Source organism: Halictus rubicundus, chromosome 11 (genome assembly GCF_050948215.1).
Source record: "Halictus rubicundus isolate RS-2024b chromosome 11, iyHalRubi1_principal, whole genome shotgun sequence".
Classification (NCBI taxonomy): Eukaryota; Metazoa; Arthropoda; class Insecta; order Hymenoptera; family Halictidae; genus Halictus; species Halictus rubicundus.
The window spans coordinates 10,865,896-10,882,259 of record NC_135159.1 but is presented as its reverse complement, the minus strand read 5'-3'; the positions used below and the strand labels follow the sequence as shown (position 1 = coordinate 10,882,259).

The 16,364-nt window shown below is 32.2% G+C and overlaps 1 protein-coding gene across 3 annotated transcripts; it reads left to right on the top strand.

The window, feature by feature from the left end:
* The first annotated feature begins 818 nt into the window (after nucleotides 1-818).
* On the top strand, nucleotides 819-7,515 carry LOC143358706 (macoilin-1). Of its 3 annotated transcripts, none has more exons than XM_076796053.1 (12): nucleotides 819-1,656; nucleotides 2,527-2,668; nucleotides 2,760-2,886; nucleotides 3,315-3,444; nucleotides 3,578-3,644; nucleotides 3,728-3,938; nucleotides 4,035-4,296; nucleotides 4,377-4,622; nucleotides 4,925-5,083; nucleotides 5,670-5,948; nucleotides 6,295-6,488; nucleotides 7,050-7,515. In XM_076796053.1, the coding sequence occupies exons 1-12, from the start codon at nucleotides 1,577-1,579 to the stop codon at nucleotides 7,310-7,312; spliced, it is 2,160 nt and encodes a 719-aa protein (XP_076652168.1). In that variant the 5' UTR covers nucleotides 819-1,576; the 3' UTR covers nucleotides 7,313-7,515. The 3 variants fall into 3 exon arrangements, with proteins under 3 accessions (XP_076652168.1, XP_076652165.1, XP_076652166.1); XM_076796050.1 differs by having other exon boundaries at nucleotides 823-1,656; nucleotides 4,907-5,083; XM_076796051.1 differs by having other exon boundaries at nucleotides 826-1,656; nucleotides 3,728-3,935; nucleotides 4,907-5,083.
* Nucleotides 7,516-16,364: the final 8,849 nt, after the last annotated feature.

Genomic DNA, 16,364 nt, shown 5'->3' with positions numbered 1-16,364 from the left:
AGAAATACTGTAATAATGTAATACCGCAGAGGAGGGAAGAGAGACAGAAAGAGGCTATTGCCAGGTCAGAGCGCCAGGTCGAGGGGAAAATAGGATTTTAAGGGGAAGTGGTGGGGGAAACAGTAGTCAACTAGTCATGACTCGCTCAGTGGTGGAGCTATGTACCGTTAAAACCCCGTTTACATTAAGCAACTTTTGGTCAAACGACTGATTTGATCTAAACGCGGCTTTACCGACAATGTGACGTCATGCTATTGGTTAACATTTGAATTTAAAATGTGTTGACATTTAGAACAAGCTATATATTTTAAATACTAATGAGTACACAGCAGACCTTTATGAAAAATAAAAATTGTCTGTATAAATGGCAAGAAACAGGAGCTAAATAGAAAATCCGCTGTCTACTTATGAGTCAATTTAGAATAAATTTTTCTGCACCCGAAAAATGCTCTGATCATTAATAAACATAGTAGTCAGTCAGATCACGATATTAATAAATACAGAATAAAAATAAATGTCCAGCAAACAGTACGTAAATGATTGGTCTTTACCCTTTTCATTCCATTCAATTTAAATTCAGAAGAAATAGAAGATTTTAAGAAATTACATGTAACAGAATTCTGGTACAAAATTAGTTTAATTGAAGACTACTCAGGTGAAAAAATATCCTAATCTTTCACATTTAGCAACATCGTGTTTGTCACGACCCCATTCCAATGCCGAGGTGGGAAAGCGACAGGTCCCGCTGAGAGTGGCGTTGGCATTGGCCGAGCCGGAATCCGTCTAATGTAGCCGCGCTCTGATTGGTCTGTGTTTTTCGTTAATAACTCCTTAACAAAGCCGCGAAGAACATTTTCGCAACAGAAAAAGGTGACTTCAAATGATCCCAGGAATCACCTCTTTCAAGGAAGTGCAACATTTTTGAGGCAAAACTAATTTGGGAATAAACATAACCTACAACAAAAGTAGAACGGCCGCGGAGAATTCAGACACAGACACAGTCAGACACAGTGCAGACGATGCAGATGGCATTGGAGGTAATATGACGTATGTAGTAGTGGCACAGGCGGAGTAATGGTAGCAATGGTGGGGATCACGTAGATGCTAAGGGAAAGGGAAAAATCCCGCGAACAGGGAATTCTCCCGGCAACCCTGAACGTAAGTGAAACAAGTCGATTGACCTATGGTGCAATCGAAAGCACACACGATCGATAAAGCCTATAATCCAGACTTATCTTGAGCAACAATTTGCACTGTGAAACACGAGTTTGTTCGTCGGAACGTGAAAGAAAAACCCGTGGAAACTTGTCAGAAGCTTGCTCGGGAAGTAAATATTCCAGCAGGTGATATTTGCTGGTGATTAGCGCCATGTCCCACAATGGACCAATCAGCTGCTTGGTAAACCGCTGTAAAACCTCGAATCTGTCCGCAGACGAATGACAACAAAAGAGTCTGATAGAAGTCGCGCGCGAGACAGTGGATTTTTTCACGAGTCCGTAGAAAATTTCCGGTTTTTTCGGTTCTGTTGCACGCCGCGAATAACGTCGCTTTGGTCGTAGTGAAAGTGTCGAGGAATATGAAGAGAAGAAATGTCGAGTGCGGTAAGCTTCGGAGGCCCTTGAAACGCAACAAGCTCACCGAGGGAATCTACGGAAGGTAAATTTTCGCCGCCATATGTCTCATTGAAATGGCTAATTTTCAAAATAATCAAAACCCTCGCGGACCAGTTCTCTCAAGTGGTTCGAACCCGTCGAACAGATGCTTCTCTGTTCACCCCGATCAACCATAAGCTTTATCAATCACCGCAATACGTTGTGTCGGTGCGAGATTGTCGGCCGCTTTCCAGAGGCTGCATGACATAACTTGACATTTACCAAAACTTTGACCATGTGTGCCTGTTTTCGTAGAACCAGCCAGAACATTACGTGTTTATAAAACCTCCGTCCAAAATACCAAACAATCCTGATCGGCAACACTCATGAAAATTTAATGGTTCAGTACACGACAATACGTCCGACTTTGGTTTTTTACTCGTTACCGGTTCCTATTGTATATATAATTATGTAATTAAACTTTTATCAGTGCAACTGCATATTTAGTTCTTTACGTTTCCTCATGTGGATGCACATTATTCACATTTATAGCATTCGTTGTTTCTGAAATTGTGCGTTTGTAATGTTTCCACTGATTAAAGCAACACATAGTCACATACAAAGTGAGATGTGTATTTATAACTGGAAGAAATGCAATAAATAATCATTATTACAACTGGCTTCAGGTCGAGATCGAATGGATCGTAATGTTTCTTTACTTTGCGGCAGGGCATAATATTAAAAGAAAGAAGAATGTAATTTATTTCACCATGAATTATACTTCCTCTGTACCATATTATGGTACATATTTCATCTTCATTTTCCCCGAGTTGTATACAAATTGTTTTCACACGTTTCGTTTTATTCGACTACACCAAAAATTTATAGCAGTGTAAAACACAGTTTAATAACACAGTTTCATTTTTTATTTCAGTACATTGCTTTATCTAAAATTTCTTCTACTATGGGCCATGGTAATTTTGGCAGACTTCATTTTAGAATTCCGTTTTGAATTTTTGTGGCCATTTTGGCTACTTCTCAGAAGTGTTTACGATTCTTTCAAATATCAAGGCTTGGTAAGTAACAAGATTACGTTATCGAATTTTATTTAATATAATTGACTATGTACAATTACTTTGACAATAACGTAAATTATTATGTTTCCAGGCCTTCTCTGTATTTTTCATTTGTATCGCGCTTACATCAGATATGATTTGTTTCTTCTTTATACCAGTGCATTGGTTGTTCTTTGCTGCCAGTACTTACGTTTGGGTACAATATGTGTGGCATACAGGTAAACCTATAAAACATAAATGAATATATTTTAACCTGCAGACTGGGAACGATAAATTCTTATTGGTACTCACTTATTTCATTATTATTTCATTATTATTTCATTATTAATACATTTGCTATATTTAGTATTTATGTTGTAAGGTAATGAAATTAATGCTTTTGTATCACTTTCTAACATGTATACTATATGTATGCCGCTTAATATTTGAGATTCGTAGTAGTACACGTTCATTAAATTATTCAAAGTTTTGTTTTCAATGGCTACATTTTATTGGCTACTAAAGGTCATGTGACATATATCGTGTTAAATATGTACCTACGTATTTACTTTTACGAACAAACAATCAACCAGTCTACATGTTAAATAATATTATGGCTATATTTAAATAATGATATTAATGCTAATACAATACTGTTGTTGAATAGACAAAGGTGTGTGTCTACCGACTGTGATGCTATGGTTATTATTTCTATACATAGAGGCAGCAGTTCGATTAAGAGACTTACGACATATGCCCTTCCACTTGGATCTGTGTCGACCATTTGCAGCGCATTGGTATATATTTATTTTTGCTTTTTGAATACTGAATCTTTTTGTTCCTATAAATAATGGGAAAACTTTATATCGTTTAATATTATGTTGTTCAAAGGTACCAATATTAATACTGTAAACTACTGTTCGTTTTCAGCATTGGTTATCCTGTAGTTACATTAGGTTTTGGTTTTAAAAGCTTTATTGGTCACAGGATGAGAGAGGTAAAAGTAAATTCAAACTTATAACTGATACCCTACACAGAAACAATTTAGCAATGCCTACATGCTAATATTTCTTTCTCCAGAGAAAACAAAAAGATGTGGCAAAAGAGAACGAATTTTATCTACAATTATTGCAGCAAGCACTGCCTTTAGAACAACAAATTACAACAGTGCAACAGATTCAGCAAGTTCAGTCGCAATCGCACGTTAGCTCATCGTTTGAGCAACACGTGAAAATACAATCTAATAAATTTTGTCCACAGTACAATCCAAGTCCTGAAAAGAGCAGAGGTAGTTTGTACTTATTTTCATCTTTCGGTCTGTGTTCTGCAATACGATGTCCTTCATAATCGGGCACTGTTTGATAATTGATAATTGAATGCGTTATAGGATGCAGTAATAACTCTGCGGAAGTAGGTATACAAAATGGTAATTTACATATAGGTTCGCATATTCTATCGCAAGCTCAAACCGCTACGACAAAGAATAATCACAGAAAGTCCTTAGACAAAGGTGAGAAACAAGAGGAACAACAACACAATAAACATAATATAACGAGTATATCACAGTCTGATAAAAATGATAAAAGGTTTATACATACTAACGGGAACACCGTTACACACAATGACATACAATTCATTGACAGGATCGGGTAAGTAATCGTCTGTGCGTCCGTGAATGTATTCGTGGTGTTCGGTAAATTGACTAAACTACGGAATGTGTAAAATACAGATCTGTGAATGATTTCGATGCGAATGAAATAGAGAAAGACAAATTTGTCAAAGGTGGAAACTGTGGGCACACCACGGTCAAGTCACAGACCAATGGCTCTGTGACGGGCAAGTGGAATAACATTAAAGAAAGTCGAGAATCCTCGTCCACTGTTAATACTCAACGTGAACGTAAAACTCGTCAGATTAAAACTCCAGTTGATAATATAAGCGAACAGCAAAAACAGCAAGACGAATATTGTCAAAGGTACATCGCTTGTATTATTCAGTTATATTATGACAAAAAGGGGGGGGGGATATTACAGTGTTTCAGTTTTTTGTAACCTTCTTCTGTATAATAACGAATCTTACGATGAACCTTCGAACTTGATATATTTTTCCTTTCTGATCTATGTAAACACTCGACAAAAGAAGAGATTGCTATTTCTAGGTTTGAAATTTTTCACTGAAGATTTCTCTCTTATCGAAATCGCAGAGCATTAAGTTATTGTCAATATTTTTCTTTAGTGTAATCTGATATCATTTAAATAGGTTACTGATGTGTCGCAGGCTCGAGGCTGACATTAAGCGCTTGAAGTCAGACTTGCAATCCAGCCGACAGCTGGAACAGGAACTTCGTTCGCAAATAAATACTCTACAGAGTGGAGAACGTCAAGCTAAGGACGACATAGAGCAACTTCAGCACGACAATGATCAGTTACAAACCAAGTGAGTAAATGAATATGTAAAACGTACACCATTCGTTGAAATGGGATTGTCGAAGTCACTACCTTTGTTCGTGATAATACTCTTATCATTAAAGAAAGACTCCGTCTCTCGTGTCAATTTGATACATTTTTCACGTAAATGATAATGTTGTTCTGCCGTTTGTAGAACAATTGATCTGAAACTTTGCGACTTATTTTTTTAACATTTAGTATTGTTAACCCCTTGTACTATACATCGAGTCAGACTCCTGATCAAGATTTCGAACAGAATCTACTAAACAAGTATATTATTGAAAAGTATATTATTAGACAGTTGAGGATTAAATTCTAATAATCTTTCGGTGGGACAAAAATAATTATCATAATATGCGTCAACATTAATTATAAACTGGAGTGTATTACTAGTTGTTACTATTGGAAACATAGCCCGTAAAAATAGAGAATCATGTTTGTTAAGCTAAAGTTGAGTACAAAATTCGTATATAATGATGCATTTCTAAGACACAATACTCTGTACACATTTATAAAACAGTGCTTTTATTTTTCCAATGTATGCGCAATTTTTTTTATATTTGTGTACTTAATAGATTAAATGGATTAGTAATAGCTCGTCAATCAGATAAACAAACGATGACGTCATTGGAGAAAAGAATCGCAGAAGAAAGGAAACAGCGAACAGCTTGCGAAGCGACTTTAGTTTCCGAAAGACGAGCAAGACGAGCTGCGGAAGAAGCACGATCTGCAATTCCACCACCTCCTCCACCACTTATCAGACAAGAGTGCACTGAATCGTGTAAAAGTCGTAGAACACAAATGGAGCAAGACCTTAAAAATTTACGACGAGAACTTAAAACGAAAGACGAAAGGTAATTAGATACATTTCAACAATGCGCAGGGTGTTTACATATCTCTGTCGTTAGAAATCGCTCCTGAATTGTAGATGATACACACTAGTGTGAAAATGTATTTTTATGTCAATTATGATGATGCAGATACAACATTTCAAGGATTCTTGAAGACGTAAAGGATTCTTGTATGATCCTAAAATTCTATTCCTCTGTAATGCTATTTTTTTCCAATATACTTTATTTATTCTAGTTCATACAATGCCTAGACAATACTTAAAAATTTCTACAGCAGTACATTTTGTATGTTTTCAAACACTCTAAGTGCTACATTCTTCATGTAACAACACAATGATTTTGTCATCAGGTGTAGTGCACTGGAGAAAGACGTCTCGCGTTGTAAGGAGAATCACAAAGAGTCTGAAATTTTACTTGGAGCACTGAACGCGCTTCAAGATAAAACTGCTCACTTAGAAGACAGTTTAAGTGCAGAGACGCGTATAAAGCTTGACTTATTTTCTGCACTTGGTGAAGCCAGGCGGCAGCTAGAAATTAAAGACAGTAAGTAACATTCAATTTACATTATGTTTTAAACGGTTTTGATAATCGAGCACACGAGCAAATTAATTAGCAAAGTTCATATCTTAACGTAAGTGAGTAAGCGGTGAACAACCAATCTAAAGAATAAGTGACGGGTTACAGTATAGATTATACAAAATTGCAATGCAATAATTACATGGAGATTCTCGTGTAAAGCAGGAATATCGACTTGCACAATGAAATAGTTATAAGAATTTGTAGGTATTGATATACTAGTTTCAACTTACTAAAATACTTAAAAGAAGAAAGAAATTTTTATTTTACATAAAGATCCGCAGTCTAGTCATGACCTTGTCATTTCAATGAATTTCAGTATCAAAAATTGGGAAAGCATTTTTAAGGTTCTATACTTTGAAAAAATACAATTTAAAAAAATCGATTTTTCGGACCAGTTACACGAGAATCGCCCTTTAAGGGGTTACACACACTTGTAAATACTTTCCGATCTTTACAAGTGTTTATAACCCCTTAAGGCAAACTGTAGGATAGATATTATACATCGTACATTTTATGTTGAATCAGGTTTAATTAGATCTCAAGAAAAGGAAATTGAAATGCTAAAAACAAAAATAGCCCAAGATTTAGCTGTGATGCCACAAGACACGTTTGGTCCTGCGCCAACCTGTGCGACATCTAAGCTTCGGTTGAATAATGAAGTGCGAGTCGCAGTTACAAAAATACGTTCTAATGAAAGCCCCCGCCCGGGGTGTACAGTGTCGAACTTGGATCCAAACGCGACAGCATATACACCTAAGAATTCCCTGATAGCGTCTACCGAAGCTTAAAGAAACTGCAATTTTTTTTGCCACAATTAAGACTTCACAAGAAATTGATTATAGATTACTTAAACATGTTTCAAGTGTGTTTCTCAATGGAGATCGAAACGCGAGCTTAGATTTTACACGGTGTTACACTTATTTTATCGTATTGAAAAAAAGGCATTTTATTACTCGCCAACGGATATTCAAATTTATCTAGAAAACTTTCATGATGCTTTTTAATAAAAGATATATGTATATATATATATACAGTATATAATATATATTATATATATAACATATAATATATTTATAATATATATTATATATATATATAACATATAATATATTTATAATATATATTATATATATATAACATATAATATATATATAGAATATATGTTTACATTTAATTTCTTTTCAAATCTGAAAAAATAACAGTTTAACTGGAATGAAACTTTCCTAGTTTAATCGCATACAAATTTCAACTTCTAATTCTCCCGAGATCTGTATAGAACGTTTATAATAATGTTTTACTGAATATCATTACGTAGCAGGTTTCCATACTGTCTTTCGAGTCGGATGCTTTGAAGATGAGATCTTTCAATGTCTTCCATGAGAGACTTCTAGAAACATGTTTGCATCTCATTTTGTCATCTGAAATGACACACATTGTTATTAACTATACATGACCATAGGGCGCGGCTACTACTCAGTTTAAAAATATTTAAAAAGTTTGTTGCGTCCTGTTAAACAATGCTGTAGGTTGATCTTGCAGGTGCCCGTCTCTTTTGTTCCATACATACGTGACAGAGAATTATTCGAAAGTTAGGAAAACTGACATGGAGCAAAACAATAACACGTATACATAATCCAATCATCGTAGATAATCACACTGACCTTTATATTAAACTTAGTACTTCTACGTAGATTTTATATATAAAATATTTTCTGCTGAGATCGCATTAAATATTAAACCCGTGAACGGTTCGTGAAAGAAAGAATGTGTGAAATTTCAAATTAATATACATATATATACATACATATATATATATATATATATTTTATTAATTTTTTATAGTGCTTCAGTTATATCACTTTTCAAAACACCGTAACTATAGATACAAAGGGAATGTGAAAAATAGCATTAAATTCGATACCAGCGTGTTAGTAGCGCTTATTTCTTACTTACTAGAAATATATATAAAAAAAAAAGACTAAAAGAATTTAGTATGTACGTGATCTTCCTACAGCATACGCCTAAATCTATGACGACTTGTTGTAGGCACAAATCTTTCTCAAGTCGTAATACGAAGCTAGTCCAGCATACAAACTGTATTTAATGTCTTTGGCAAGTGAAGCCATTTTAAGTCATGTGATCATCCAGAACCAGCCATTAATATACATTGAAAAAGAAAAACCTGCCGTTGTTCGTCATTCAAGAAGATTGATATAAAAACAAATGTCAGAAACGCCAAATTAATTTTTAAACTATCATCGTTATATATCGATACTCTTATTTCCGTACTTTTTTAAATATTTTTTAATTTGTTAGTTTAGCGATATATATTTTGTGTATTGGCTTTCGAACGGTATAAAATAAGCGTTAAAATATTTTGTAACTCGTTTTCCGAGGGTGTGTACAGTTTTTAATGTGATAACTAGAAGGACTTGTAGGAAAATTGTTAAGTTAAACACACGCGATAAGCTTGTTTTGCGACGAGGAAGCAAATTCGTCTTAATTCGGAAAATTGGTGGCTTAAGTAAATACTATACTATCTTGTAAAGTATACTAGACAAATTATAGATTTAAAATTTTCATTATTTTGTAATGTCATTGGTAATCGAATTATATGGCACTTTGTTAACCAGTCTGAACGAAAGAGTAAGACAAAGGATTTACCTGTAAAACGATATATTTGCAAATGTTACGATTTACAATTGTTTTTTAAAAATACAAATTATATGGAATAAAACATTTGACCACTCTTGAAAGTGCATAGTAGTAGCAATTGTACGATAAAATGTTCCACATATTATTTTAATATTACATAACTTTCCCTTTAAGTTCGTAGTTTTAATATCTAGTAGCACTAAAATTGATTTTGTTTGTTTTTTTTTCATACATTTGGAGCATGTGCATGTGTAACAGCAACGCTTGATGCATTTATTTTCGTAAAGGTATTAGAATTTATGTTCCGATTCTTTCTTCTCACTTTTTTTTTTTAGAAACCTTGAAGGGTTAACAATAACGTTACATAGTGCACTACCGATTTCGTTTAAGAAATGATACCGAAATGGAAAATGAGAACAATGAAAATGGCATTACAAGTGAAATGTTTTGTTTAAGAGTATAATTCTTAATATGGATTTTTGAATCCGCAAGAAAGCCAGTACCTGCTTACTTCAATGAACAATTAACGACTGGTTGATATATCATAAAAGTCATTCTTCCATGATTGTATATATAAGGCACTGTCATGACAATTTACTAATAGCATAGTGGATCATGACCAACTAGTCAAATGGATTTCTATAAGCACAAATATTTATTAGGTATCTAATATTCATTTGATATTTCTGCCTTACCTGAAAAAAAGCAATAACAATTATTACTTTGTTTCTCTCTTCTTAGGTTCCAAGCGATATTCACAATATTTATGATTTTCTCCATTGATTAATTATCATATTTCTTGGATGATCCACATACTAACTCTGATTGCAGAATATTTATGCACCATATAATACTTTCACAGGTATTCTTCAATTTACACGATGATTGTATTCGAAGCATAATTGTTATATGTTTCATTATTTATATATATATATAATATTATATTGTTAGAAACTAAAGACCAGCTACATTAACATCTCTGTTTGCGTAGCTACTTTTATTTTATGTTAACACTAATAACATAGAAACACGGAGAAACCGTTTTCGCTTGAAAAGATTAAAGCATATCAATACAAAGGTCGTGTAACTCTGAGAAAGCCTTCACTTCATTTTTATGTTTCACCATCGAAAAAACTGTTAATTTCTCATGGTTCTTTTTTTTTTTTTGAAATCATGTAAATATTTTCTTTTTTTTAATCTAACGATTCACCGATGTTGGCAGTTCTACTGTTGAGGGTTAATGTGCTTACTTCATTACGTCAGTGCACCTTGATAGTTATAGTTTTACAAAAAGAAAGAAAATAGTTCTTGAATCGTACACACAAGACTTTCTTAATTTCCTTCTCGGTTATTCTTTCGCTTGATTCGGTGAGATCAATGTTTTCATTCCTAGGCATTGTTTCTTCCTAGTTTAGAGCTTAATTGGACTGCTATCTGTGTCAACCTGTATACAATGGAATATCATTGTATCCATAAGTCCTTGATGTAATGAAACAGTGTAAATAATTACTTGAAATAGACCAAACGCAAACAAAAATGATTGAAATTGTTTGGGCACTTGCGTGACACAGTCAAAGTGCTATATATAAGAGTTGTTAATATAATTTATTTTAATAGAAAACATGCTTTTTTTCGTTTGTTAGTTTTTTTTTTAAATATACAATCTTGTGATTCGACACGGTTATTCGAAATCTTCGTTCGATTTTCATTCACAACTGAAATAAAATTAAGTTATAATTAATCGTCCGAAAAGGAAATATGTTATATCGTTTCGTAACGCAGTATTATAATCGGAGACTGTGGACAAGCTGGAAACGTCATTGTACTATGTTTGTGTCAAATAACATGTAATAGTTCGTAAACAAGGATGCTATCGTTTAAATGAACGTTTTCTACAACTAAAACATTCTGTTTGTACAAAACAAAATTCTATGCGAACTTCATTATTTACTAGATATTGTTTTATGTAACATATACATGTGATTGAACATAATGTGTCGTTGATGAGAAAAATGAAGAACGTGTTTTTACATTAAAAAAAATCATTAATTTGAGACGAATGGTTTCTTTCGAAAAAAAACGACGTGCTTGCAAGTGCATGTTAAGTACCTGATCAGGAAACGCTCTATTAGTTTGTCGCTAATACAGAGTGGCTCAACAAAACATTAAATCGTTTAAACAATTCCGTTAATTTCGATGACGTGAGAAAAAAGTGTTTCTCATACGATTAAAATATATTTTAGGAGACAAATATGGTGTACAAAGATTTGTTTATTAGTTAGTTTCTTCTTAGAAAGCTTTGGATCATTATATATTGGAAATCGAAGGATCATTGTTAACCAATTATATTTTATTGTATTAAGTTGTTAGAAGAAAAAAAAAAGAAATCGTTGCATAATACTGACATACTGGCAAACATGTACTTTCTATGAAAATGAAAATAATTTAAAAATAGTAAAAAAAAACTGTTTTTAATGAACTCCATTATTTGCATTTTACAATATATAGCTCAAGTCGTGCGCAGAATATTTTTTTATACTTTCAACGCTAAAGTTTATTTCGGTGTTATCGCTATTCCCGATGGACTAAGGCTGGTTTCACAAACAATTTACTTTTACTATTCGATTATTGATTCGTATTATTTATATATTTAACTAATGTGATATTTTAAAGGCATACACACGCACACATGTGGGCACATACACGCACACATTCATATTATTTATGAATGTAATCGTGTTATCGCACACGTTCACCTAACTTTCCTATCATATATATGTACATTTAATTATTCGCAAGAATACGAGGCAAATGATATAAAACGGTGCTTTTTACATCTATGGCATGATTGCTTACTAATTGCATCTTACAATCTGTAGAGAATCTTCTGACTGTATTACTTTATACTTAAAATGTTAATAATATATTATTTGTGTGGAAATGAATACTGTGCGAATGATTGCAGTTTTAAGTTGCAGAAACAAATGGTTCATACGAGAAGTAAAATATGTAACAAATCTTTTGTGAACACTTGAAAGATTAAAGAAGAATTGTTTTCATTAAAAAGCACAAGAGAAAAAATTTATTCGCAGATTCGAAATGAAAAGATTAAATTGATTTGGCACGAGAGCTATTAAACTGTTCTAGGGAAATGACTATAATTAACCATAGCATTTTAAAAACTCTTGAGACAACAGATATGACACATGAAACAGAATGATGTAAAACCGTGAATCAGAATATTGTTTCCATTATACATGCATTATATGAGTGTATAATGTGTGTTCATTATATTATTGTGTAAAATAGAGCCGCAAATTAATTAGGCCAAAGTTGGATATAACGGAATAATATATTGTATATTATACTTTTACGATCACATTATAAAATATCATTATCGTAAGAAATACATAGAAGATTATGCTGCTTCCTTTTTAATAACATACTAAAAGGGTGTAACTGAAACAATAAGTTATAAAGCAGGAAAATCGTAATTCGATTCTTTATTTTCGTTAACGTGTATATATAACTTTCTAATGAAACTTAAATGTGAACAAAGTTCTTAATATATCAGTTTTAATTGGTACATAATTTTAAAACTCGTTCATTGCTACAACTATACATACATATATGTGTACATGTATAATAGTAGCTGTGTGATTCTTAGCTACACATTTTGTAAGAAAAATAATGTAATAAAAGGTATTGGATTCATTATACTTACAGTGGAATCTTGATTATGTGAACTCCATATTTATTACAAATATGTATATAATATATAGTTATAGAGGATGTTCACGCCATTACTAGCCAGCATTTTCTTTTTTTTTTTGCAAATAATAAATATCTGATAAAAAGGAAAAGTAATACTGTTTTTTACAAGCAACGTAATGGCGCATATTATTCTTTTATGTTTGCACAATTTTTTGGAAGGTGACCTTCAATTTTTCCAATGGAATGCTATATATTTTTTTGTATTGTATAAAAGTGTATATCAAGACAAATTTATTCGTATATGACACAATGACCTTCGAGTGTTATACTATACAGATTTCAGATAATATAAATATATATATAGCATTCCATTTAAAGAATTAAAGGTCACCTTCATTTAAAAATTTATTATTTGCAAGAAAAACGCTGGCTAGTAATAGCGTGAACACCCTGTACATACGCATATAGATTCACTCTCTTCCTAATTTACTATGTCAGAACATTTTTTGATAGAATACTTTTAGATAGTTACTATACCTACAAATTGTTTCTATAAAACAACCGATGTCTAAAATCATGAATACCGATTATCAAAGTATATTCTTCCTTCTAATTCATATTTTTGTCCTTGCTGATAACTATGCGCAACATCATAAAATATATATCTAGAGGTACTTATAAAGCAGGGTGTTTAGATAATCGTGGTTCTACTGTATAAAGATTTTATAAATGAATTGCGATTTAGGAAAACAGTTTCAGACTTGAAACGTTAGATACATACAGTTCACTGTGCTTTCTTGATAATGTATATAGTCATGCAATGTACTTGTATATGCACTTAAATATATACTAATGTATTTCTGTTTCTATAGTATTATACAATTTTTATTGTAATAAATTGATAACAAAATTCATTAATTTCACGTCGTACAAGTATATTTTCCGTGCCAAACAGTAATCATTTAAGCGCAATTATAAGCATTTTGTTTTCAACTTTATTATTACAAATGAAAGTTCATAGGCACATGATCAACTGCTAATTACTTTGGAACAATATTATTATGTTACAATTAATAATGTTTTTCACCATTTCATAGAAGCAATTCAATTATATTTATATACAAAGAGAAGTTACTCAGAATTTACCAAATTTTAATATATGCTAATTATGATTTTAAAAGTTGAATGGACTTATACATGATTTTATAATTAGAAATTCTCTAGTTATCTAAAAATGTTTCTGTGTCTTATAAAAGCAGATTAAATCAATTAAAATTTCTTGCAGCAATGTGTTAATGTACAGATTTCACTGTAAAAGCTGTTTGTAGAATTATAAAAGTGAAGGTGCATTCGTTATTGTAATATTCACACACTTTCTTTTTCTTTGACTTCATACATAAATAGAGAAACACTAAGAGTTGCATGTTCATCAATCCAAAATAACAATTACTCCTTCAGTGAAGATATATAGTTATATAAACATTTTTTCAAACACCGAGTGCGTTCCTTTAATAAATGCTATAATGCTATTATGCTTCCACGGTTTGACTTCCTGCTTACTAAAGTTGTACTTTTAATTTAACGTTAAGGCAACATTACAAAATTCAATATGTAGTTCAATAGAAATGACATTTTTGATCTCGTCATGACAATGCACGCAAATGCCCTTTTCCTTCATAAAGATAGACTATACTTTTAATGTTATGTTTTGTTTATCATGGCTCATTAAATTCACAGAATTTTCTTTATTTGAATCAAAGACTTGGCGCTACTGAAAATTTTCTATTCTAACGAGTACGATATATAAGACGAAACATGAAACCTCCTGCTTTTAAAGTAAATCGAAAAGTTCTCTTACTATTTTACGCGATTCTGAGAGTTCATTTTCGAAATGTACACAGTTTGGATTTTTGCAGAAACTTTTGGTAAAAACCATTTCAGAGTTAGATATTTGAAATCATATATGTTCAAAGCAGTAATTCTTCGTATTTCGAAAATGGTAAAAGACTTTTCGGTTGCATCAGGTATAAGGAATTCGCATATTTTCCCATGTTTCATAATTTTCTGTACAAATTTTACTACTTGTTTAATCAAGTTTTTTAAGACGACGGTATAAGATCATAATAAATTCATCATTCATCTGTGAAACTTTTTCACTTATCAATGATTAAGGACGAACGATTTTATGCAGAGTACAATTCTTAGTTCTTGGAAACAAAATTTTGAAGATATACTATAATTTACATTAATTCTTTATTGTGTACAAATATGCGTACAAACATATATACATGCAAGTATGAATACATTTCAATAATATACATGTAAGTATAAGTACATCTTATGTCTTATGTAATATGACTATTTATTTGTTCCTTATACAGGTACTTATTTGTAATTAACTGACTTGATCTCGAAAATGTACATGACATGAATACTTTGCGTTTATTCGCAAATTTTTTCTGCATGTTAAGAAATAGAAATATCAATTTTTGGCAGAGTGTGCGTTTAATCTATTGTATTCTTGTAAAAGATTGAAAAATTACATTTTCAAGCTCCTCTTCAAAATATCTTAAATATATTATTATTTGAATCCCTTGGTTTTTAAGTAGCAGTTCCTTCTTTGCTATATAGTTTTTAAGTTGTGCGCTGTAACTATACAATTTAAATTAAAATCCCTTCCTTCTCTTTCGTTTCTCAGCTTTTAGGTGGTTTCTGTTGTGTGCTATTGTACAATAACGGAAACAGTAACGTTAATAAAATATTACTTTCTTATATATAAAAACATCAATCTTCTTGTGATTGTAATCATTTTCATACACAATAAATATAATACTTTACTGCGCGTACAAAACATCATCAATGGACTGCAGATTTTATGCAAAATGAAAAGAATCAATAGATCACATGCAAAATAGAAAATACATTTAAAGAATTTAACAATACTGTTGTATTATTTTCCTCTATTATTTTTCTAATCATAATGATTAATTTTCATTTTGCATAAAAATTCGCAATCTTGTTACATTTTCTCTAAACAATTCTGTGCTTTCGTTTCGACTGTATAAGGAGAAGAAACGTACTTCTTTGTATTATAGTACTTAATAATTTTACATTATGTACTGTGTACCGCAATTTACACATTACAATTCACAATTTTTGTTTAGGCACGAAAAGAAATTGGGTTGGTGAGTTCATACAAAAGAGATTTTACAATTACTATGTGTTAATTGTAAATGACTCACGCCACGTGCTTCTGGAACACGTGGTGTGCGTATGTATTTATACATAGTTGATGACTAATCAAGATTCTCGAGACTGTTCGAGCCTTCAGCAGGCTCGAAAGTGTCGAAAGTCTCGAGATTTTAGGAACCGAGACGAACGAGATTCGAGCCTGAACGTTCCTGTAGACCTCGGTCTCGAATCTCGTCCGTTTCGATTCGTCTCGAGTCAGTCTCGAAACTCATCCATTTC

Excerpts from the sequence above, each read along its gene's own strand:
- LOC143358706 (XM_076796050.1), top strand. The coding sequence starts at position 1,577 with ATGAAGAGAAGAAATGTCGAGTGCGGTAAGCTTCGGAGGCCCTTGAAA. Across the intron at positions 3,445-3,577 it reads CGACCATTTGCAGCGCATTG|CATTGGTTATCCTGTAGTTA; the intron begins GTATATATTTAT and ends GTTCGTTTTCAG. Across the intron at positions 4,297-4,376 it reads CAATTCATTGACAGGATCGG|ATCTGTGAATGATTTCGATG; the intron begins GTAAGTAATCGT and ends TGTAAAATACAG.